The 26,155-nt window shown below is 42.6% G+C and overlaps 1 protein-coding gene across 3 annotated transcripts in view; it reads right to left on the bottom strand.

The window, feature by feature from the left end:
• The window catches only part of tsnare1 (T-SNARE Domain Containing 1), a 753,673-nt gene that overhangs the window by 50,500 nt on the left and 677,018 nt on the right, over positions 1–26,155 (bottom strand). For all 3 annotated transcript variants that reach the window (XM_059646375.1, XM_059646377.1, XM_059646376.1), the window contains one exon: positions 2,711–2,828. In XM_059646375.1, coding sequence (XP_059502358.1) covers positions 2,733–2,828 — 96 coding nt within the window. In that variant the 3' untranslated portion in view covers positions 2,711–2,732. The remainder of the gene's footprint in view (positions 1–2,710; positions 2,829–26,155) is intronic.

The raw sequence follows: 26,155 nt of genomic DNA, 5'->3' as shown, positions 1-26,155 counted from the left end.
TTTAAGACCAAGATGGATGGACTTCTGTTGGGGTAGAACATGAAGTGATGTGGAACCAAGGGAATTCAGGGGCATCTGCCATGGATATTAGGAAATGCTCAAAAGACTGAGAGTCTGCTCTGAATGTCAAATACTGTGTGTAGCTTTCATCTACTTATTTAAGGAAGGACGTCAATGAATTTGATGTAGCTCAGTGTAGGTTTCCTATTTCAATACCTGAAATGTCTTATGAGTATTATGTCTGAGATAATAGGAGCTGCAGATGCTAGAGAATCCGAGATGACAAAGTGTCGAGCTGGATGAACACAGCAGACCAAGCAGCATCTTAGGAGTACAAAAGCTGACGTTTCAGGCCTAGAGCCTTCATCAGAAATGGGGGAGAGGGAAAGGGTTCTGAAATAAATAGCGAGAGAGGGGGAGGCGGATAGACGATGGATAGAGGAGAAGATAGGTAGAGAGGGGACAGACAAGTTAAAGAGGCGGAGATGGAGCCAGTAAAGGTGAGTGTAGGCGGGGAAGTAGGGAGGAGATAGGTCAGTCCAGAGAGGACGGACAGGTCAAGGGGGCAGGATGAGGTCAGTAGGAAGGAAGTGGGGGTGCGGCTTGAGGTGAGAGGAGGGGATTGGTGAGAGGAAGAACAGGTTAGGGAGGCAGGGACGAGCTAGGCTGGTTTTGGGATGCAGTAGGGGGAGGGGAGATTTTGAAGCTTGTAAAATCCACATTGATACCATTGGGCTGCAGGGTTCCCAAGCGGAATATGAGTTGCTGTTCCTGCAACCTTTGGGTGGCATTGTTGTGGCACTGCAGGAGGCCCAGGATGGACATGTCATCTAAGGAACGGGAGGGGTAGTTAAAATGGTTCGCGACTGGGAGGTGCAGTCGTTTGTTGCGAACCGAGTGTCGGTGTTCTGCAAAGTGGTCCCCAAGCCTCTGCTTGGTTTCCCTGATGTAGAGGGAGCCACACTGTGTACAGCGAATGCAGTATACCACATTGGCAGATGTGCAGGTGAACCTCTGCTTGATGTGGCAAGTCTTGATGGGGATGAGGGAGGAGGTGGAGGGGCAGGTGTAGCACTTACTGTGGTTGCAGGGAAAAGTGCCAGGTGTGGTGGAGTTGGAGGGGAGTGTGGAGCGGACAAGGGAGCCATGGAGAGAGTGGTCTCTCCGGAAGGAAGACAAGGGTGGGGAGGGAAAAATGTCTTTGGTGGTGGGGTCAGATTGCAGATGGCAGAAGTGTCAGAGGATGATGCATTGGATCCGGAGGTTGGTGAGGTGGTACGTGAGGACGGGGTGGATTTTCCTTTGCTGGTTATTGCGGGGACGGGGTGTGAGGAATGAGTTGCGGGAAATGCGGGTGACACGGTCGAGGGCACTCTCCACTACTGTGGGGGGGGGGGCAGTTGCAGTCCTTGAAAAACGAGGACATCTGAGAAGTACAAGAGTGGAATGCCTCATCCTGGGAGCAGACGCGGTGGAGGCGAAGGAATTGGGAATAGTGGACGGCATTTTTGCAGGAAGGTGCGTGGGAGAATGTGTATGTCTGGTTGCCTTATGAGGGTAAACTGGAGAGGCTTGGTCTGTTTCCACTGAGGTTTTAGAAGAATGAAGGGTGAACTGATTGAAGGGTGTAGGATCCTGATTGATCCTGACAAGGGGCGACACGGAAAAGATATTTCCTTGAGTGTAAATCCAGAATTACGTGGCTCTGTTTTTAAAATGAAGAATCACCCTTTTAGGACAGTAATGAGAGGTTGAACAATTCCCCCAGAGGCTTGTGTTAGTTTGGAATTCTGCTTCAGAAGGTAGTGGAGGAAAGGTCATGAAATGTTAGGCAAAGGAATCAAAGATTATCGGGATTAGGTGCAAATTCAAAAGATGAACAAATTAGCCATTATCTTATTTAATGGTGAAGCAAGTTCAAGCAACCAGTTGGCTTACTTCTGATCCTGAACAATAACAAAAAATCCTGGGAAAGCTCAGCAGGTCTGGAAGCATCTGGGGAGAGAAATCAGAGTTAAGGTTTAAGGTCGGGTGACCCTTCTGCCAAAACGTTGACTCTGGTTTCTCTCCACAGATACTGCCAGAGCTTAGCTTTACCAGCAATTTTTGTTTCTGATTTACAGCATCCACAGTTCTCTCAGTTTTTAATTCTGTTCCTAGCTGGTACGATTGTGCTGCTTACTTTCAATGCCCTGATGGAATCACCGCTCCAATTTCTGCACTCCAACCAGGCTGCATGCAGTTTCTGGTTACAGCAGCCTCTTAGACCACCCCAGATTAGGCTCATTCTGGGATTGCCAGATGAGTGGAGGTTCGTCAGTACATCAAAGGACAAATAAACTTTACAACAGGGTTCATGAATAATTAATTTTCTAATTTCATGTATAAAATTCCACCCAAAGTTGGCATGTGGACTGACTCCTCATGCCTCATTCTAGGTAACGTTCTGAGGTCTGATTTACAGACAAGGCACCAAACAAAAAACAGAAATATCTCACTTATAAAGTGTTCAACTATAACACAAAAACAACATTATTTGTAGCACTGACATTCCACTTAAGACATTTTATTTCTACATAAGAATTCAATACAAATTCTGTGGTTGACATCGCTAGTTCCAAAACATCATTGAACTCATCCCCAAAATTAGTTCTGAGTTCTGACATGAACATTTGAGTAAGTGAATACATGAAATAAACAGAGCCATTACCTGCAGGTATATTGTGCCAAGTTCAGTGCTTCACTGAAACCACGATAATAATAATGATGACAGACAAAATGATCACACCGGTCAGAATGAGGCAGCATTTCATCTTCCGAGCTCTTTTCTAAAATAGATTGTAAAAATTGTCAGTCACTCCCACAAATATATCCTCTGGGATTTTCCGCAAAATTGAAAGCTCAGTACTCCAGAAAATTAACAGAAAGTCAGTAAGATCTTATGATAACGATATCAAATCTTTACTCTTCTTTGAAATTATACTTAAGATCTTTTTGCTCAATGTTCTGAAAAGAGGTTCTATTTTGCCAGATAACCAAGTGTGGAGCTGGATGAACGCAGCACGCCAAGCAGCACCTTCGGAGCACAGTGCTCCAAAAATGCTGCTCGGCATGTGTTCATCCAGCTCCACACTTGGTTATCTCGGATTCTCCAGCAGTTCCTATTGTCTCTATTTTGCCGGAGCTATTCCAGGTGCAGAATTGGCTAATTGCAGTGCTTGCTTTGCATTTTTCTGTTCTTATTCTTCAATTTTATTTTTGGATTTACTGAAGTTTCAATCTCTCCATTTGTACACGTTAATATTAATGTTGCAGTTATGAATAAAACTCGAGAAATTCTAGGTCACTTCACTTGTTCTCGTCAAAACATAGCTTTATGGTGAGCCTCCTTAAATATCATGAAAGAGCTCAAATAGATACAGAAAATAGTGCTTAAGATAGAGAAACAAATTATGGCCTTTTTTTCAGTGGACTACATTCAATTATAAGGTTAATTTCTTTTAATCTCTTTTAAATTTGCTGGGACAACAATACTGGAACATCTAATTGTGATTCTTAATGAGCCTGCTCCCACCTTTGAATGTATCCAGAATATGTCTGTGAAGACCGTTCATGCAGAGACTGCTCACGGCAATGACACTTACTAATAAGCTGCCACAATGTTAACATTCTCGTCAAATGCTATTGATAATAATTTGGCATTTAGTTGCATTGCTACCCCAGGTTAAGTTGAATACTGTTTTCTTAACAAATGTTCTTCCAATAAAGTTGTATTACCGTAATATGAGCAAATGAATTTACATTTTAATTCTTGGGGTCTTAAGGTAGTGCAAACACTTTACACCTGTCAAAATCTCAATAGGCGGCAAATAATAAGCCAGTCTTCAACTCAACGTACTTTCCAAGCAAGAAGTCAAACCCGTTCAGAACAAATCAGCCAGATATCAAGTTGATGACATACTTGTCAAAACTTAATGGAATCAATATTGAACCGACACCTCTTTCATCAACATTCAACACCAATATTTTGTCTAAGATCAAACTGAAAAAGTGGTTAATTCAGTTTTATAGAATAATGGCTGGACTTTCCATTTGTCTCAGGACCAAATGGGGCTCCAGATATTGCACTGTCTGAGAAATAGTCTGACAACTATTTTTGCAGGATTGGCCAACAAATCACCAGAAGGTATGCGTGCTCTCAATTAAAGTTGCACTCGCAAGGCTATAAAGCCAATAGGAAGTCTTCCAGAACTGAAACAACAGCTCCCGGCTGTAAAGGGAACTGCAACTCCTACAGTGACAAGAGAGAGTGATAGTGAGAGTGAATATCTCGAGGGCCACTCTGAATTTGAATTGAAAATGGTCCTGGCTACCTGGCTGTACCAGCTGAATAGACCATGGGCCCCTTCTAAGCAGATGTTGGCAAACTGGCAAGTGGGATAGCAGCGGGAAACACTGGGCCTTCTCACCTTGTACCCCACCCTCACTGGGCCTTGAAAATCTTACCCTGATGAGATGTTTTGGTTCATGTAACATCTGGCCTCAATTAGGATTGAAGGAACCTTAATTTCTGTTTGGTTTAAAAGCTACATTTTAAACACATTATCCTATCCAGCACCAAGTTCAATTACTTCCACCTTTAAGCATCAGCCACGCCCACCTCTACTGCATTCAGGCTATCGATGATACCATTTTTCATACATAACAACTCAATCTCTTCTCCCAGTATCAAACAACCCTTCAATATCAAAGCTCAGTAAATTCCTTCCAAACATCTTCCAGGCTTCATTCTGCTAAGATCAAGCAGGTTTGTTTCACTTCCAGCCCAGAGTTGAATTATGACTATAATATAATATCATTTTAGTTCATGTCTCAAGCTGCTGAGGGAAGATGATATTCGGCCTGGTCGCTTACCTGTCTGAGTTCTGGTACAGACTGTATACTAACGTTTTGGAGGAAATTCTCATTCCTGGTTTTTTGCTGGATAACGTCAGGAGGTCTTTGAAAATAATGACTGGCATTACCTGATTTCATGCCTCCCATCTCCAGTTATTTCTGCCGGGATGGGAGAAGGGAACATGCAAACGGTACTCACGAGCTTGCTAGCCATGTTACAGGGACCTTCAGAGTGGACTTGTGAAACAGAGGAGACATATTTATTTTCATAGATAGAGGTACTGAATTCAAAAACAAGGAAGCTATGCGGAACCTTTGTCATACTGGTGAGAGCACGATTTGAGTATTGTGTCTAGTTCTGGTTATTGCACATTATGAAAGATGCAGAAGTCCATAAGAAGGTGCAGGGGAGATTCAAAAGGATTACCAAGAATGAGAGATTTTAACTACGGGGATAGCTTGGCGAAGCTGCAGCTGTTCTTTTTGAAGCAGAGAGCATCGACAGGAGATTTGATAGATAAACTGTTTCTGTTAGCTGATGCTATAAGGAAAAAGAGGGATGTGAGAAAGAACTGTTTTGCACAGCAAGTGGTACTGACTTGGAATTTGCCATTTATAGGGATGGTTGGTACATAGATGATCAATGATTTGCAAAGGGCTTTGGATGGGCAGTTGAAAGAAATAAATTTGCAGCCTAAGATGTATTGCAGGGAAATGACACTCACTGATTGCTGTACGATGAGCTGGAATAGACACAATAGGATAGACAGCCACTTTCTACGACATAATGACTCTGTGACTATGAGTAACAGAAGAATCAATATAGAATCTAATCTTGCTTCTCAACTAATAATTCCAGCCACAATTACAACCAGGAAGTATTCCCTAACAATCAGGAAGAAGGATGTTGGTAGATTTGGCTGTTCAATTCAGAATTTTTACCACTTTCTTGCCTTTATCTCCCACATTAATATGTTCCTTTCTTATAATGTCACAACCCTTTCACTCTTCGATAAATCACATCTTTACACATTTGACCTCTTGCCCCAATTTTTAATTTAAAGCCATCCGTACTTCCATGGCTATGTACTTCACAAGAATACTGGCCTCATCATGGTTCAGGTGTAGGTCCTTCTAATGGTACGATCCCCACTTCTGGTGCTAGTGCCCCATCAACCAGAATCGAATTCTCCCAAACCATGATAGAAATGCGTACTCATCTCTCTAACTTTATGGATGCACGATGTATGGTGTTGAGAGAATAATCCAGTGATTACACTCTTACAGGTTCTTTCTAATTTAGTGCCTAGCTCCTTGCACCCTCTGTGTAGAGCTCTTTCTTTATTCTACCTCAGTCCTTGGTATCTACATGGACACAAGTACTGGATTCTCCTCCCTCCACTGTAAGTTTCTCTCCAACCCTGGCAGATATCCCAAATCTTGGCATTGGGAGACAGAGCAGACATTTGGACTCACGCTGCTTGCTGCAAAACACGGTGTCAATCCCATCACTATACTGGCACCTATTACCACTACATTCTCTCTCATTTACCCCACTTGAATACCTGATGTACCATGGTAACATGGTCAGTTTGCTCATGCATCCTGTAGCTTCTACTCAATTCCAAATAGGCTGAGATAACCTCAAACTGCCTGGGCAATGGCAGAAGCTGGTGTACCTGCAAGCCTACCTTCTGGATTCCCTTAACTGCCTGACTCTCTGTCACAATTGCCTGCACTTGATCAATGAGGAAAACAGAAAACCCTGTCCTAGAAGATAATGGGAACTGCAGATGCTGGAGAATCCGAGATAACAAAGTGTGGAGCTGGATGAACACAGCAGGCCAAGCAGCATCTTAGGAGCACAAAAGCTGACATTTCGGGCCTAGACCCTTCATCCCCAAAACGTCAGCTTTTCTGCTCCTAAGATGCTGCTTGGCCTGCTGTGTTCATCTAGCTCTACAGCTTGTTAACCCTGTCCTAGGAGATGTGACTGCTTCCTGGAAAAAGAGTCCACATGCCTTTCCCTGTTCCTGACGCAATGCAATGTCTGTAGGTCAGCCTCTAGCTCCTAAACTCTGTGCCGAAGCCAGATGAACTTCAAACATTTCGTGCCGACATGTTTGTCCTGAACCACAACCGTATCCAGGAGCCCTCAAATGCTGCAGTATCCAGATTTGGGCTGAAGAGTGGCAAGTAAAATTGGTGCTACACAAAAAAAAACAGGTAATCATCATCTCCAACAAAAGACAATTGTGCCTTAACTTTCAATGGCATTACTATTAGTGAATCCCCCACTGTCAACATCCTTGGTGGGTGGGGGAGGATATCACTGACCATAAACTGAACTGGGCTAGCCATTATAAATACAATGGCTACAAGAGCAAGTGAGAGACAAGGAAGAGTACGTCTATTAACTCACCTCCTGACTTCCCAAAGCCTATCCATTCTCGATACGAGGCATAAGACAATAGTGAAATGGAATACTCCCCACTTGCCTGGATAAGTACACCTGCAATAACAGTCAAAGTTTGAAACCATCCTGGACAAAGCAGCTGACTTGGTTGGCACCATATCACAAACCGCCACCACTGACACTCACTAGTCGCAGCATGTACCATCTACAAGACTCCATCAAAAATCCTTAGACAGCAACTTCCAAATCCATGGCCACCATTTTCCAAGAGGACAAGGGCAGCAGATACACAAGAACACCAACACAAACTCTTCTCCCAGTCACTCACCACCCTGTCTTCGAAATTTATCACCACACCTTCACTGTCACAGGGTCAAAAAACTGGAAAATCCTGCTCTAATGGCATTATGGGTCTACCCACAGCACGTGGACTGCAACAGTTCAAAAAGGCAGCTCAATACCAACTTCTCAAGGGTTTGAGGGATGGGCAATACATTCTGGCCACATCCCACCCGTGGATATGACAAAATATTTACATCCCACGATGAAACCTCATACCTACTTGTTTGCTAACTCCAATCATTTTCTACCTTTCCCCTTAGAGGGTTTGTGACAAAGCAGGCAAAATAAACAGTTTGTACATCACATGGCCAGATAGATTTTAAACAAAGAACAAAGAGAAAATTGAAAAAAACAAATGAGATAGAAGCAAAGAAAGACAGCGACAAAAGAAGAGGGTAATAAATTACAAACAATATTCTGATACCACTTGTCTATTTCACATGACAGACTCAACTCACAGCCATTACCCATGTTTTCTGTGTTAGATTGTACCTCAGGCGTATATGTAATGGCTGGAAATCCCATACCTCACATTTATCCTGAGCCAACAGCTCCATATACATTGAACTTCAAAAGATTGATAGCTGCAGACCTAGATTTGCAGCTAACTATTATTTAGACGTTTTTATTGTCTCGTATTGATGCTGCCTACATTGGTAGATAGCTCAGTTGACAGTACATTTCCTTCTCAAGGAGATAATGTATTGCAACAGTCTTGAAGTCCTTTTGAAGTATGCAACACCATTGTCTGTGGAACTGGAATATGCTAGATCTCAATTGTAGAAAAGACAGTCATTACAGTATGTTCTGTAGACAATACCATCCAATCTCTGAGCAGCATTTCATGGTAGTTTACAGGGTCAGCACGAGGACCCTGCATCACCTCTCTTCAGGAAGCCTCATTATATTAACTTACTCAGTGGTACATATTCCTTGGAATGAAGGAATATGGGGCAAAAGACCCATTTTTTGACAGAAGCCTGTCAATCAGAGTCAAAAGTTGTTAATAAAAGCAGAGACATTGGAAAGCCAATAGCTGCTACAAGTAACACAACTGCCTGAGACCCAGGATCAGGAAGGAATCTCAGGCCTCCGGTGAGTGATGGTGAGCTGGGCTCCATAAAGTTGAGATCGCTGGTGGGAGAAAGTGAAGGGAGAGCAAGTCAACTGCAAGGGGAGAGGTGATGTGGATTTTTTTTTAAATGTTAGGACACATAGTATGCACCATAGACAGCTGGGTTCATGTTGAGATAGATGTCTTGAAGTTTGTGGACTGACACATACATTCTGGGTTCTGTGTGTATTGTGTTCACATAGTTGAATGACTGAAAACACTACAATGACTCCATTATACAGATAGTGCAAGACTCAAGGTAAGCAGAGTGTTTTTATACCAGAGGATCATGTTTTTGGACAACATACAACTCTCTTTAAGGCACAGGCCTGTCTAACACGATATCTATGCTATAACAAAACATGGGGCTAGATGTCAGAGGGGTTCCCCTTCCCAATAGTCCTCAAAAGCCTTGCAATGAGGGACCACCCCAAAAGCCTTTCGAGAAAGCTATTAAATTCTGCCCTTTTTGTGTTAGCGTACACTTCCTTGCTGTGTTTATTGCTCCTCCTCATCCCTCATCCAAGTTTGATAATGTGACACTCATGATTCAGTAGTCTTTGTGTTGAATCTTATGACCCTAAATTCTGCCGTGGCACTAGGCCAGGTTCAGGGTTCACAGTGGCAGACAATCAACATAGTCCACAGACATAGTTTTGAGAGCCTGTATGTTCTCAGAGTTCAGGATCACTCTCCATTGGTTTCATAAGATTACCTACAGAATCCCACAGAACAACTGCAGTCAAGTCTACAGGGCAAAGTTAAAAATGAAAACTGAACTTCAGAAAGCCTGTGACACATACAGCAGTACTGATGTGGAAAAGGAAAGCAAATGGAGCATGTTAAACAAGACCAATGAGTCAAACCCTGAAGGTGCACTGACTCTTTCGTCTCTGACATAGAAAAATGCCAACATATTTGTGAATATATTGATCTCTAAAGTAGAATATAGATTTCAAGATAGGTATGTCATAACTAAAACAGCACTGCAATATTAATGAATTGATAGTTTGGCACTGATTATGAAGTGTTTACTTTACATTTACCTCATTGCAATGGAAAAGAGGAATGCAAACTGACCTTTCAAATTATCAGCACTGCCACTGAATGCTATCTCAATAAAAACAGTGCTGTTTAGATTCAGAGAAAGAAATGTCCCTCACTCTCAGAAGAAACAGATGAACTATGCTTTCAGAATATCTGTGAATCCAGCTACACTGAACAGCATTTCACCACATGGTGTTTGATGAGAGTGTGAGTGTGTGAGTGTGTGTGTGTGTGTGTAAGTAACCTGTATCAGGTCAAGGATTTAGAAAAAAAAACAGTGAGTGGAAATTATTAGACATCCCTGAACTTAGACTTGAACAAAGACCATGGTTTCTTTATTTTTAATCGGTGATGTCTTACAGTGTGGAAGTGCAAAGTTCGACACTACCCGGTGTTTTCCAGTACTTACAGCATAAGACAAGGATCTGGAGATATGACACTATAAAATGTACTGTGATGATGTTAACAACTTATATGATGATATTAACAACTTATACAGAAACAAGAGATGAACTGTTACAGCCTTTGTGTTCTTCCACAATCCAAATGGCCGGTAGTTAATGAAACAACGTGTATACAAGATAGGTGGAGAGGAGAGTATAGGTGGGGAGATGATAGGTCAGTCCAGGGAGGGCGCACAGGTCAAGGAGGCGGGATGAGGTTAGTAGGTGGGAAATGGAGGTGCGGCTTGAGGTGGGAGGAGGGGATAGGTGAGAGGAGGAACATGTATACAAGGCAGCAACGGAAAACATTCTATTGGCTTTATTTTTAAATGCATTTATTTAGTGAGAATGTGATCATCAGGAAGAGATGGAGGAAATTCAGCCCATATTGATTCAAATAATTGTGATAAAAGGATAGACAGAAATGCAGATGCAGTGGCATATTAATCCAGAGCCCCAGGCTAATGTTACGGTGAAAGAGTTTGAATTTGATCGTGACAGATGTTCAAACTTTAATTCAACAAAATCTGGAATTAAAATTAAAAGATGTCCCAAGACTAGTCAAACAGTCATACTGCTGTAATCAAGCCTTATGGACAAAGTTCCAAACAACACCATCACCATCTGAGAGCTGGCATCCCTCTGCTATAGATTGCTGACATATCGAAACAGCAGGAGCTTGCTGTGATAACAAAGTGTGGCGCTGGATGAACACAGCAGGCCAAGCAGCACCTCAGGAGCACAAAAGCTGACGTTTTGGTCCTAGACCCTTCATCAGAGAGGGGAATGGGGAGAGGGTTCTGAAATAAATAGGGAGAGAGGCAGAGATGGACTGAAGATGGATAGAGGAGAAGATAGGTGGAGAGGAAAGTATAGGTGGGGAGGTGATAGGTCAGTCCAAGGAGGGCGCACAGGTCAAGGAGGCGGGATGAGGTTAGTAGGTGGGAAATGGAGGTGCGGCTTGAGGTGGGAGGAGGGGATGGGTGAGGGGGGAACATGTATACAAGGCAGCAACAGAAAACATTTTATTGGCTTTATTTTTAAACGCATTTATTTGGTGAGAATGTGATCATCAGGAAGAGATGGAGGAAATTCAGCCCATATTGATTCAAATACTTGTGATAAAAGGACAGACAGAAATGCAGATGTAGTGGCATATTAATCCAGAGCTCCAGGCTAATGTTATGGGGATAGAGTTTGAATTCGACGAGGGGAATGAGGACGAGCTGGGCTGGTTTTGGGATGCAGTGGGGAAGGGAAGATTTTGAAGCTTGTGAAGTCCACATTGATACCATTGGGCTGCAGGGTTCCCAAGCGGAATATGAGTTGCTGTTCCTGCAACCTTCGGGTGGCATCATTGTGGCACTGCAGGAGGCCCATGATGGACGTGTCGTCTAAGGAATGGGAGGGGGAGTTAAAATGGTTGGCGACTGGGAGGTGCAGTTGTTTAGTGTGAACCGAGCAGAGGTGTTCTGCAAAGCGGTCCCCAAGTCTCCACTTGGTTTCCCCAAATCAGACGAAGCCACAACGGGTACAGTGGATACAGTATACCACATTGGCAGAAGTGCAGGTGAACATCTGCTTGATATGGAAAGTCATCCTGGGGCCTAGGTTGGGGGTGAGGGAGGAGGTGTGGGGGCAAGTGTAGCACTTCCTGCGGTTGCAGGGGAAGGTGCCGGGTGTGGTGGGGTTGGAGGGGAGTGTGGAGCGGACAAAGGAGTCACGGAGAGAGTGGTTTCTCCGGAAGGCAGACAAGGGTGGGGATGGAAAAATGTCTTGGGTGGATTGTAAATGGTGGAAATGTCGGAGGATGATGCGTTGTATCCGGAGGTTGATGGGGTGGTATGTGAGGACCAGGGGGATTCTCTTAGGGCGGTTATTGCGGGGGCGGGGTGTGAGGGATGTGTTGCGGGAAATGCGGGAGACACGGTCAAGGGCGTTCTCAACCACTGCGGGGGCGGGGGGAGGGGTGGTGGGGGATAGTTGTAGTCCTTGAAGAATGCGGACATCTGGGATGTGTGGGAGTGTAATGCCTCATCCTGGGAGCAGATGCAGCGGACGCAAAGGAATTGGGAATAGGAGATGGAATTTTTGCAGGAGTGTGGGTGGGAGGAGGTGTATTCTAGGTAGCTGTGGGAGTCGGTGGGCTTGAAATGGACATCAGTTACAAGCTGGTTGCCTGAGATGGAGACAGAGAGGTCCAGGAAGGTGAGGGATGTGTTGGAAATGGCCCAGGTGAACTGAAGGTTGGGGTGGAAGGTGTTGGTGAAGTGGATGAACTGTTCGAGCTCCTCTTGGGAACAAGAGGCGGCGCCGATACAGCCATCAGTGTAACGGAGGAAGAGTGGGCTTTGGGGCCAGTGTAGGGTTAGGGTTAGGCTTAGGGTTCGGGTTAGGGTTAGGGTGTGCCCATGTTTCACCCGATGCTGGGAAACACCACAGATCCAGAACCGATGTAAAGAATTCCCCGAGCAACTCCTTCCTGAATGGACACCACCATGTCACTACCTCTGCTGGGGCTGCTGGTGGGACAGGACATACCCGGTGCTGGTGGGACAGGACATACCCGGTGCTGGTGGGACAGGACATACCCGGTGCTGGTGAACCTGTCACATGGATATGGTTTGTAAGTTATGATTCTGTGAGTATGACTATGTCAGGCTGTTGCTTCACTATGCTGTGAAACAGCACTCCCTGGTTTGACACTCGCCAAATATCAGCAACAAGGACTTTACATGGTTGGCAGAGCTGCGTTTGTTTTTGATGCTTCCAGTACCTTGGTCTTTTCCAGGTGGTCTATCCAGTTTTATTCCTCTTTTGACATTTTTTAGTGTTTGCTACAAACAGCCAACAATTCCATGTCTGAAGAACAAATAAAAAAACTGCCTGTTTTCAAACATCAATATTTGACACAGCTCAGATTGAACACTAAGCCGGCTTCAGTCTGCATCCTATAGTGATACATGCCACGGAAACATGCAAAAAATGATCTGGCGTTTCACATCTGGACCGAGTTTTATTGCAAACACTCTTAAAAATGACCTCACCTCTTGTTAGATTCTAGTTTTTGTTTCTTTGTAAATACACACACAGGCACACAACATAGGGAAGAGTCACAGGCATATAAACCAGAAATAATAGGAATTGCAGATGCTGGAGAATCCGAGATAACTAGGTGTAGAGCTGGATGAACACAGCAGGCCAAGCAGCATTATATAAACCTGTAGTGAACAATTAAACACTCCTTCTCCCCTTGTAAAACCATAGGTACTTATTTTAAATTAAAATGCCCTCAACAACAAACTTGCACCTATTTTAAAAGTCCTTTAGAAGTCAAAGAAACAATTTTCTCTGATTAGAGGAACAGTCTAAAGGTTGAAATCAATGACGGTGTTAGCCACAGGCTGCAGAGAGATACAGATAGAGAGAGAGAGAGAAAGGTACAAGCTGTTGACATCACTGCCTGGGGAGACGTTAGCCTGAGGCTGCACGAAGATAAAGAGAGAGGAAGGGGTACAAGCTGCCAACATTGCTAACAGGAAGTACCGAATGCAAAGTTACTGACACGAAGAAAGAAGCAGCTTGTGAACTAAGAATGACCTGTGCCCAAGTACTAGTTTGGGCCAATTTAAACCGGTTTGAATTAACCAAATTCTGCAAAATGTAAGAAAGCTGAGGCAATGTAAAAGCCTTCTTTAGATGAGAAATAATGAGGCAGTGTGACTTATATCTCTGGGCCAGGGCCAATAAGGTAAAGGCACACAATAAGTGAATTAGCCTGAGCCAATGGGAAGAAGACAGTACAATTTGAGAGAGATAAGAGAAAGAATAAAAAGACCCTCGGCACAAGCAGCCAGTGAAAACTTCATTGCAGACCTACCATCGCAGAAGCAGACCCTACATCAAGGAGGTGGTGAGGACATCGAGTGGAGCGCCTGGCCAGCATCAGTCGTCATCAGCAGCAGCCGCTATTCTGATGGTTTTTTTTAATATTCTGTGACTACTTAGGGAGTGTTGGAGGACTCTTGTGGATGTATAAATAGGTCCTAGTTCAATCTCTGGGAAAATATAAGGTCTAGCTTCATGATAAAAACATTGAAGCAACACGTGTCTTGCTTAATACCTGAATAAAGTAATTTGTGAGGTTACGAGAATTGGCACGGTGACTCCAGTGGTTACCGCATCTGCCTCACAGCACCAGGGGCCCGGGTTAAATTCCACATTCGGGCAACTGTCTGTGTGCAGTTTGCACATACTCCCGGTGTTTGTGTGGGTTTCTTCTGGGGGTTCCAGTTTTCCTCCCACAGTCTAAAGATGTGCACGCTCGGTGGAGAGGCCATGCTAAATTGCCCCATAGCGTCCAGGGATATGTAGATTAGGTGGGTTACATGGGATGCATTTGGGTGGGATGTTCTGAGGGTCAGTGTGGACTTGATGGGCTGAAGGGCCTATTTCTATTCTTTCTGGATTCTATGATCTCCTCTCTGTACAAGCCAATAACTGGAGCTGATGTTCTGAGTTCCTGACAACAATGATAAATATGAAGATCTACAAACTCAAGGTGATGGATTCATCTCATCAGTTCGATGAAGCAGATGATCAACACTGCAGTTGTTTATTCAAAAACGATAACTATCTTCTAAATATCTTGGTGTACTTGCTACAGAATTCAATTTTGTGACATCCAACAGGTAAGTGTTAGTGTCAAGTTATCACTCAATTTGCTCTGCCACAGACAAAGGCAGTGCATGATGATAAGAATGGCTATTTGATGAAACACCAATCTCCAACCTCAAATCATGTTTCCCTTGTCACTTTAATTGTTACTTTGCATTATTTTTGTTCTGTTTTCACTCTGACACTTACATTGGATAGCAGCATTAGACAACATGCAAAAGCTAGAATCCTTTATAATTTTGTCCAGTGGACAGTACCAAGGAGTAATGCTACCTCTTTTATATTAGGTGGGCTGAACAGTGAATGAATAGCCTGTGTTGGCTTTACTCCTTGGAATCCTTGGAAAATAGGCGACAGGTTTAGATGGAGGATCTAGATCAGTGCAGGCTTGGAGGGCCGAAGGGCCTGTTCTTGTGCTGTAATTTTCTTTGTTCTTCGTACTCAAACTTCTGTCATCCCATCCTACTGAAAATCAAACTTGTGTGTCACAAATGTGCATTTGTTCTTGCTGAGTGTTGTGTTGAGCTGAGTGAGCACCAATGCTCACCACCAATCATAATCTGCTTTGGCCCACCGTAGAAAATTGTGCTTCAACTGAGTTGAACGTCCTCTCAAAACATGTTCTGGAATGTGCTGGATATTGAACTGGCATAGGTTCTGAAGCACACCTTCACGAATAACAAAACTTCAGAGATCAGCTTTTCTCTGCTACTGGTATCCAAAAATAGTTCCACATTGAGGTTTGTGGATTTATGAAATATTGCCAAGTGTTTTTTGATCATATAAATGTGGATATTTGTCTGAATGCTAGCATCATTAACTGCTTTAAGGTTGATACGTGGTCGAAAGTTCACCATTTTTGCAACATGTAATGACTAGATGACAAATCCATGGGATGAGTTAATTTGTTCATTGATACTCTGCTTCAAGTCATTTAAGCTTCTGTAACACTTTGAAAATGATCATAAATGACAACTATGTTGAATTTTGTAAAACAGGCTGAATTGGCAACTTGATATTTGGCGTATGCCAGTGCCCTTTAATCTCCCTCAAATCCAATAAATACGGAAAGATACTGTTGGGCATAGGCTGTGAAAATGTATCACATTAATATGTGCTCCACTGAGGTCTTCAAATTTGAAGTCAAACTGAGTGAATGGCTTTAACCCCATTTGACTTCTGCTTTTGGCCATATGGAATGCAAACCTGACTAGAATCGTTTTTTTCTATCACGCCCTTACCGTTATTTTTTTTGAAATAGGAATAATCAAATAAACCTGAATGTCTTTTAAAGAAGTGAAAGTTGTGAAATATAATGATTATATAATCTGTCACCTCATTACAAATAATTGTGCAGCAATTTCAATGAGGAGCAGCACTGAAATGCCTGTGATGCCTGTTGAGCATTCCTCAAGAGTTAGCTGATGCCTTTCCACCCATGAGAATGTATACAAGCCGAGCATCAGTCCCAGAATCAGATTCCTCCACGTGCTGAACTGATGATGTTGCCTTTTTCAATGGTCTGCAGAGCTTTGAAGAGTGCCACTTTTTCCCTCAAGTTGGGCTTCATGTTTTGGCTAATTTAAAGATCCCCCCTCAATGTTAGCAGTAACAGGCCCTGATGGCGCAAGTGTTGATGGGGCTTTGCGTTTGAGCTATTTGGGCATGCTGTGCCCAGCAGTCTGGGGCTCAGCGTTTTATATCTGCATCTGTCCACAAAAATCATAGCAGATTCAATTTAGCTACTAAATCCATGGCCTTTTCTCACGGCGAATTCATCAAGATCCAAGAGGAAGCATCCTGTCATTTTTTATATGAAGTTTTTTCTATGAAGATCATTTGCTATATGACTGTGAAGCTATGAAGCTTTTTCAATAAATTGGTCATGAGCCATGACTGAAATATATGTACCACACAGAAACAGACCTCTCAGTCCCACTTGTCCAGGCCAACCAGATATTCTCCATAATTCTAGCCCCACTTGTCAGCATTTTGCCCATATTGCTCTCAATTCTTCGCATTCATACACTGATCCAGATGCCTGTTAAAGGTGCTAACTGTACCAGCCTCCACCACCACCTCTGGCAGTTCATTCCATACTCACACCACCCTCTGTCTTAAAACATTGCCCCTTAGGTCCCTTTTAAATCTTTTTCCTCTCATCTTAAAGCTATACCCTCGAGATTCCCCGCCCTGGGGAAAATATCATGACTATTCAGCAATCCATGCCTCTCATGATTTTATAAACTTCTGCAAGGTCACCCCTCAGTCTTTGTCACTCCAAGGAGAACAGCCTCACGTTGTGCCACCTCTCCCTCTAGTTCAAAACATCCAATCCTGGCAACATCCTTGTAAATCTCTCTGAACCCTTTCAAGTCTCTCAACAACTTTCCTCCATCATCAAGGAGACCAGATTTGAATGCAATGTTCCAAACGTGGCCTAACCGATGTCCTGCATAGCCACAATGTGAAGGTGCAAGTGTTGGGTTGGGGTGGACCAAGTAAGAAGGCACACAATCAGGTTATAGTCCAACAGGTTTATTTGAAATCACAAGCTTTTGGAGCGTTGCTCCTTTGTTAGGTGAAGTGGTGGGATATTACTACTCCCTAAAGACATTGTGGGGTCTACCTACAGCACCGGGCTGCAGCAGTTTAAGAAGGCAGCTCACCACCACCTAAACAAGAGCAACTAGGGATGGACAATAAATGCTGGCCCAGCCAAAGACACCCAATTCCCATGAGTGAACAGAGAAGGAAAAGTGATCAATCAAAAGGTGCCCAGTGTCAAGAAATGTAAGAATGTCCAGCTGGTAAAAAGGAGTAGAAAATTGGAACTTTTCTTTTAAGAAAGAGTCCAGCGTACATTGATTTGCAAATAGATGTGTGATCTTTGTCCACTAGTCACAGGATGGAAATAAGGTTTCATGAGATCTATTCTTGGGATTCCTGAAAGAAGGCATTGAGTAGAATGAGCCAATGTTCTCTGCATTTGTGAACAATTAAAGGAGGTCATTAAAATATGCAAAAATATTAGCAGGCCTGACAATATATTATATTATATTATATTAAATCCTAAAATATTAGGAGGCCTATTTTCCTGGCACAGAATATAGCGCCATAGGTCACAATCTCAGAATAAGGGATCAGCCATTTAGCATTAAGATAATGAAAAAAAATCAGCATAATGGAAATAAAAGGTGAAAGTTTAAATGAAGTCTATTTTAAGACTCATACTTTGCTTTAAAATGAACAACAGCATTGCTTCAAAATGTCCAGATTTTACAATAAATCCTAGAGATCATGAGGATCTTACTTTATCCCATTCCCAATTCTAAGTGTCCTCCTTGGGACAGATTAGGAATAACTAATCAATGCTTTTGCTTATTTAGCCTACAGAAAGCCATGTCTCAGCTGTACAAAACTGATGTCTACCTCCTTTATTAAAACATGATTCAAAAAATAATTTCTCCCTCTCATAATTTGGTAACTAATAAGCAACATCTTCAAAAGCTTTCACAGAGTAACAATTGAAATTATGATTTCTCCAATGTTTCATAGCTACCTCATTGCTTTTCAGATTCCATTCCCCATATTTTTAGCAGGTCTGGTACTTTTCTTTTGCCCCAGGTATTTCCTGCATCCACTACAGTAATTCATTGCTTGTCCATCATGAATAATAGCAGCTGTTTTCTTTATTACTTCAGACACAGGTAATTCTTTAAAAAAAAAACTTATGGTCATAAGAAGCATTCCCATCTACATGACCCCCTTCTTATATCTGCACATTTCTTCAGAAACAAGCTTGCTCCTTTCCTCTCCAGAGTTTCAAAATGTTGCTCTGCAAGCGTGCGTCCTGATGATTATGACAGAAACACAAAGCTGAAGCTATAATTCAGCACATTGTTAATTTAGCCCAAGCTCTCATGCCATCACCTGCCATGCTGTCTATTACTTTATCTTGGTGCAAATTATCTAGCAATATTAAGATGAAAGGCTATAGCACTCTGTGACAATGCATAAATAGTAGAACATGACAGATTATTATGTCAGAGTGGTAAGATTAATTGATGGCTGCAATGTATATGGTTTTACATAGTGCCCAGAGATTGTATATTAACTGCAAGAAAATTGGAGTGGATTTTATCTCCATTCAATTATGAGATCTGAGTGTCACTGGCAAAGCCATATTTATTACCCCTCTCTAATTGTCCTTGGTGAGCTCTCTTATTAAACTGCTGACGTACAAGTGTTCATTGTAAGGGAGAGGGTGCGAGGAATTTGATCCAGTCACAGTGCAAATAGTAATTCAGCTTGCAGGGAATGTTGCACTTCATGGTGTTAATATGCCCCTGCTGATCTTGTAGGTGATACAGCTCATAGGTTTAGAAAATGCTGTTGAAGGAGCCTTGGTGTGTTGCTCCAACGCATCTTGTATATGGCACACATTAAGGTGATGAATGGGTTGCCAATCAAGAGTTGTATTGTCCTGGAAGGTGTTAGGCTTATTGAGAGTTGTTGCATCTGCACATATGTGGACAAGTGGGGCAACACTGTGATTGTTAGATGGTGTTATGATTGGGAGAAGTCAGTAGAATCCCTGATGCAGAGTTCCCTGCCTTTAACCTGAATTTGCAGATGCAATATGTTAATTTTCAATGATAAAATGGTAACATTTATAAAACCAAGAAAGGTTTAGAAGGATGTTGCTGGAATTGAAGGATTTGTTCTATAGGGAGAGGCTGAATAGGCCGGGGCTTTCTTCTCTCAAATATCAAAAGCTGAAGGGTGGCCTTATAGAAGTTTATAAAATCAAGAGGGCCATGGATAGGGTGAACACCCAAGGTCTTTTTCCAAGGTTAGGGGAGTCCAAAACTATAAGACATAAGGTAAGGTGAGAGGGGAAAGATTTAAAATGGGCCTAAGGGGCAATCTTTTCACGCAGAGGGTGATGTGTGTATGGAATGAGCTGCCAGAAATGGTGGTGGAGATGTGTACAATTACAATATTTGAAAGGCATCTGGATAGGTTTATGATTAGGAAGGGTTTACAGGGATATGGGTAAAATGCTGACAAATGGGACTTGATCAGTTTAAGATGTCCAGTCGGCACAAATGAGTTGGACCAGAGGAACAGTTTCCGTGCTGTATGACTCTATGACAATATAACTGTCGATGCCGGAAATTTGAAAGCTTATATTTGGTATGGAGTTAAAACTTGAAGAAATCTGTTTCCCATTTAAACGCACTGCCACCTGACCCACTTGTGCTTTCAGTCAGGTTAGAAGCCAGACAGATGCTCAATACAACTGAAGAATACAAGGCTGTACCTTTAATATGGTAATGAGGTTGTCATGCAGATTTTGAATTTTTACAACCTTTTTCTCATGTTTCACAAGCTGTGGGAAAGCCTATAGATTTTTTTTAAAAGACCACGACTTGATGGATCCAGGAGATAAGACACTCATGCTTAGCTCTCCGAACCAAGCTCTCCAAACCCAAGGAGCAATTAGGCTTCGATTCAACAAACTTCACACCAGGCGATTCAGCCTGACGTAGCTACCAGCACTCCCAGGTCATGAGCGTTCTCTCCTCATGTGCTCCCCACCTCACACTCTAAACCAAAACTATACTGTCAAACCAGCAATAAATTTCCTCCCACCTCCCCAACTGTCTCCAACCAACACCTGTTCTCCATCCAACCATGAGATCTTCAGCCACCTCTCAGGACTGCCTTGTTAAGTTTATAATTATTGTGGCTAATTGTATGCAAGTGGTGGATATCAACTGGGCTTTCACTTAAGCCTCCTATAAGTGACTATGGGTCCAGACTGTGACTGTTAGACTTGGAGGTACATATCTATAAAGTGTAATTCAATGAACATAAGTAAAGATCAGCTTCAATTCGATCCTTCATTGATTGTTTTTCTGGCGTGGAATATGTTATCTCATGGAGGAGGAATACACAAAGGAGATGTCTGAAAGCTAAGAATAGCAATTATGATTTAATAAAATGTATCATCCTAATTTTCACAGTGAAAACGACAGAAAACAACCCCAAGTCTTAGAGGTGTGACAACTCAACTAGAAGCTCCATTTATTCACAGCCCTATTCCTCTCACAGAAATAGAATATTAGAAATCACAGTTCTGAAGAAGAATCACAGTTTTCTTAAAACATTCCTGTTTCTCTCTCCACAAGTGTTGCCAGACTTGCTGAGTTTTCCCAGGATTCTTTGTATTTATGTGAACACATTTCACCTTTTTCACTGAGGAATGGGCAAATGAGCAAATACCTGCTGCAAAAACTCGGGCAATGCCCTGAACAATCAGTAACAACTTATCTGGTTTGAATTTAATCAGTCATAGAGTATGCAAACACACCCTTTGGTCCAACTTGTCCACGCTGACCAGATATCCTAAATTAATCTAGTCCCATTTGCCAGCGTTTGGCCCATATCCCTCGACATCCTTCCTAATCATATCTATCCAGATACCTTTTAAATGTTGTAATCATACTAGCCTCCACCACTTCCTCAGGCAGCTTATTCCATTCATGCACCACTCTCTGCATGAAAAAAAAAATGCGCTTGTGGTCCCTTTTCAATCTTTCCCCTCTTAGCTTAAATCTATGTATGCCCTCTGGTTTTGGGCTCTGCTGCCTGGGGAGAAAGATCTTGAATATTCACCCTCTCAATGCCACCAATGATTTTATAAACTTCTATAAGGTCACCCCTCAGCCTGCAGTTCCAGGGAAAATAGCCCCAGCTTATTCAGCCTCTCCCTGTAGCTCAAACATTCCAACTCTGGCAACTTCCTTGTAAGTCCTTTCTCGACTATCATAGTTAAATAAAATAAAGCACTGTGGATGCTGGAGATCCAAAATTACAGAAACAGAAATTGCTGGAGAAACTCAGCAGGTCTGGCAGTATCTATGAAAAGTTAATGTTGAGCCCAGTGAGCTTTCTTCAGAACTAAAACAGTAAACAAAAACTGTACCTCAGTGCTAACTATAGTTCAACCTATAAGTACCCATTTCCATGCTCTACAAATTTGCATTCGCTTGCTAAGCTGATTTTGTTGCATTTCCATTTTGATGAGTAGAAGATGAAAGAGTCTGACTTCATGCCTATTTTTTGGTAATGTGGATGAATGAAGTGGATACGTGGACACAGGTTACATTCCCACCAAACAGCAATCATGTCATGCCCTTCTTTTTCACCAGAAATAAATCAGACATATTTTGTGTTCTGTACATCTATCAGTTGGATGATGATTAAGATTTGTATCTTCTATTAGAGTTCTTGACTGAAATTTGCTCTGAAAAAACTGTCAAATGCTGAAGTGGGACACTCAGAATTTTCAAAAAAAAATTGAGCATTCTGTGAATGCATACATGATGGGCTTCAACAAAAAGACTGATAAATGGAAGTCGAAGATTCTTTGGTTATTTAAATGGACAGGGTTTTTGATGTTTCAGCTATCAGCAGCCAGAGATTACAACCTGGCTTCAGCAGGATCTTGAGTAGTCCTCTTGCGAGTTCTGAGAAGATTTGTAGCTCAGGTTGAGGTTCTGGATGTGAGTTTGCTCGCTGAGCTGGAAGGTTAGTTTTCAGACGTTTCGTCACCATTCTAAGTAACATCATCAGTGAGCCTCCGACAAAGCGCTGGTGTTATGTCCCGCTTTCTATTTATCTGTTTCGGTTTCCTTGGGTTGGTGATGTCATTTCCGTTCTTTTTCTCAGAGGATGGTAGATTGATTTGGAGCCAATGTGTTTGTTGATGGAGTTCTGTATGTGTTGTTTTCCTGTAGACACTGGTTTGAAGTTCCCCATTGGCTGATCGCTCTACTGTGACATCTAGGAATGGCAGTTTGTTGTTGTTTTCCTCCTCTTTTGTGAATGTTATGCCAGTAAAGGGCATTATTGATGGTCTTGAAGGTTTCCTCTAATTTGTTTTGTTTAGTGATGACAAAGGTGTCATCCACGTAGCAGACCCAAAGTTTGGGTTGGATGATTGGCAGAGCTGTTTGTTCGAGTCTCTGCATTACTGCCTCTGCTAAGAACCCTGATATCGGAGATCCCATGGGTGTACCGTTGGTTTGTCTGCAGGTTTTGTTATTGAAAGTGAAGTGGACCTATGCCTTACCACCCACTCCAAATACTGAACTACAGGAGTAACCATCCCAACACCAACAAACGAAGCTGCATTAGAACTTTACTCCAACGAGCCACCACACACTGTAGCACAGAGGAACTACGAAGAGCAGAAGAAAATCACCTATACAGCATATTCAAAAAGAATGGGTACCCAATGAACACAGTCCGCTGATTTCTCGGCAACAAACCCAAACAAACAGACAAAACGGGCCCAGAAACCATAACCACTCTCCCCTACATCAAAGACATTTCCAAAATGACTGCCAGACTACTCAGACCTCTTGGTATCAGGGTAGCCCACAAACCCACCAACACACTAAAACAGCAGCTAATGAACTTAAAAGACCTATACAGACAACAAGCAAAATGAACGTCATCTACAAAATACCTTGCAAGAACTGTGACAAACACTACATTGGACAAACAGGCAGAAAGCTAGCCACCAGGATACATGAACATCAACTAGCCACAAAACGACATGACCCACTATCACTCGTATCCTTACATACAGATGAGGAAGGACACCACTTTGATTGGGACAACACATCCATCCTAGGACAAGCCAAACAGAGACACGCATGAGAATTCCTAAAAGCATGGCATTCCAACCGGAACAATCAACATACACATTGATTTGGAGCCCATCGACCATCCCCTGCGAAAAAGAACAGGAAATGACATCACCAAAGCAGGAAATGACATCACCAACCCAAGGAAACCTAACCAGATAAATAGAAAGCGGGACATAACACCAGCGCTTCATCGGAGGCTCACTGATGATGTTACCTAGAATGGTGACGAAACATCTGAAAACTAACCTTCCAGCTCAGCGAGCAAACTCACATCCAGTAGTCCTCTTGATTCTGGGAGGATGCAAAAGCAGCTTTCAACAACATCTCTCAGCATGAACTGAAGAAGGGTCACTGGACCCGAAACGTTAACTCTGATTTCTCTTCACAGATGCTGTCAGACCTGCTGAGCTTTTCCAGCAACTTCTGTTTTAGTTCCTAATTTACAGCCTCTGTCGTTCTTTTGGTTTTGACTCTGTATCACAAACCAGCTATCCAGCCAACTGAGCAAACTGCCACCCCCTACTCTATATAACACACATCTGGAATACTGTGTATATTTTGGCTTTCAAATTTAAGCTAATGCATTCATCCATGTGAAACAGTGTGGCAAACATTCACTAGATTGATCCTTGGGATGAGGGGTTTGTCTTTGATATGAGCAGATTGGGCCTGTAATCTCTGCAGTTTAGTAGAATGTGAGGTGATCGCATTAGCACATAAAGGCCGCTGAAGGGGCTTGATAGAACAGCAACTGAGAAATCGTCCTCCCTCGTTAGGGAATCTAAGACACAGGGGACCAGTTTCCAGATAAGCACCAGATCTGGACCGATCTGAAGGGCAGGACAGTGGCTTGGCAGTACTGCCTGACAGAACCAGGGACCTGGGTTTGACTCTACCCTCGGGTGACTGTCAGTGTGGGGTTTGCACATTCTCCCCGTGTCTGTGTGGGTTTCCTCCGGGCTCTCCTATTTCCTCCCAAAGTCCAAAGATGTGCGGGCTGGTGGATTGGCCACGCTAAATTGCCCATAGTGTCTAGCGTAGGGGGTGGGGCTGGGGCTGGGTGGGATGATCATTGGAGGGTCGGTGAAGACGCGATGGGCAGAATGGCTTGCTTCCACATTATGGGGATTCTATGATATAAAGAGGAGTTACTTCAAAGATGTGTATCTTTGGAATTCCCTAACCAGTGTGGGTGCCCTATTATTGAATACATTTAAGTCTATAACAGGTGTTTGGTCATTTCCGAAACCAAGAAACATGGGAAGCAGACAGGAAGGTCAGCTGAAACCCAAAATCAGCAGTGAACATATAGTCTACTGTGCAGCTCAATATGAGCCATGTTGTCTAGTTTTACACTTATTCTTTGTGTTTTTACATCTGTCCTGCTAAGGATATAAAAATCTATATATTTTGAGAGGAAACATTACTACAAATGCTAGCGTTATACAGTAATGTGGTAAATGTTTTATGAGGCATCCAGGGGATTTTTAAACCATTCATTATCGTTACACTAATATCTACTGGGTGTTATAGAGCCTTCCTGTTGATACAACAAGGCATTCTAATGCCCTAAAGTCCTCTTGTTTAATGGGGCTCCAATCATAATGAGAAAATGCTCAACTGATCGACAGTGAGAGTCTTGAGGATTATTGCAAAACTGAATCTTGCCTAAAATACAGGTAACCTGCATTCCTTCAGTAACTCTGAGGCCAACATCACCATTCTGTAATCCACCAACACAGTCATGTCATGGGTTCGAGGTAATCTGGATTGTGTACATTTGCCTGAAAAATAAATGCTGACTGAGTGACACGCTATGTCTGTCCTCAGTGAGATAAAACATTGCCTCTGTTCCACAATCCCCCAAGGAATCCATGTTAAGGACACTAAAACACTGAACTCTTCTCTTTCTGTGAGCTGTACAACTTCTGCATGAAATGAGGACAGTTTCATTCAGATGCTTATACAGACAAGACCAAGTGCAAAACTGTCAGGAAATGAACATCAATGCAACCAATCTCGGATGGTTTGACATAGTGAAATTCATGCTGATCCAATCGATAGGAGTGTATTTTTTGAGATTTAAGAAAGGAAACTGCCACCTAGTGACTGTCAGAATGAGTGAATCAAATAACTGTAATGCTCCTTTGATGAAATTGTGAAGACATAATAAACATGAGACAGCAGCTGTGTGTTCCAGGCACTGAAATCCAATTCCTTATTCAAAGAGTAATTAGAATGTGAGATTAACTAACAGGCAAAGTAGAGTCTGAAGCTGATAGAGTTCAGGATGTACCATACAATAGTTCCTTCTCACTGCGCACTTGCTAATCAATAAATTATGAGAGGAATAGGCCCAATGCTCAGAATATTGATTACCTTATAATATGGGGAGACAGTACAATCATGACTGTTCATAAGACATAGATTAAAATAGGTCTGTATAAGTCATTTTCTGTAGTATTAAGGGCCATTGTGAAAGTATGTTTATTTT

This window comes from Stegostoma tigrinum, chromosome 5 (assembly GCF_030684315.1).
Source record: "Stegostoma tigrinum isolate sSteTig4 chromosome 5, sSteTig4.hap1, whole genome shotgun sequence".
NCBI lineage: Eukaryota > Metazoa > Chordata > Chondrichthyes > Orectolobiformes > Stegostomatidae > Stegostoma > Stegostoma tigrinum.
The sequence above is the reverse complement of the archived record's forward strand: the minus strand, read 5'-3'. Positions and strand labels throughout refer to the sequence as shown.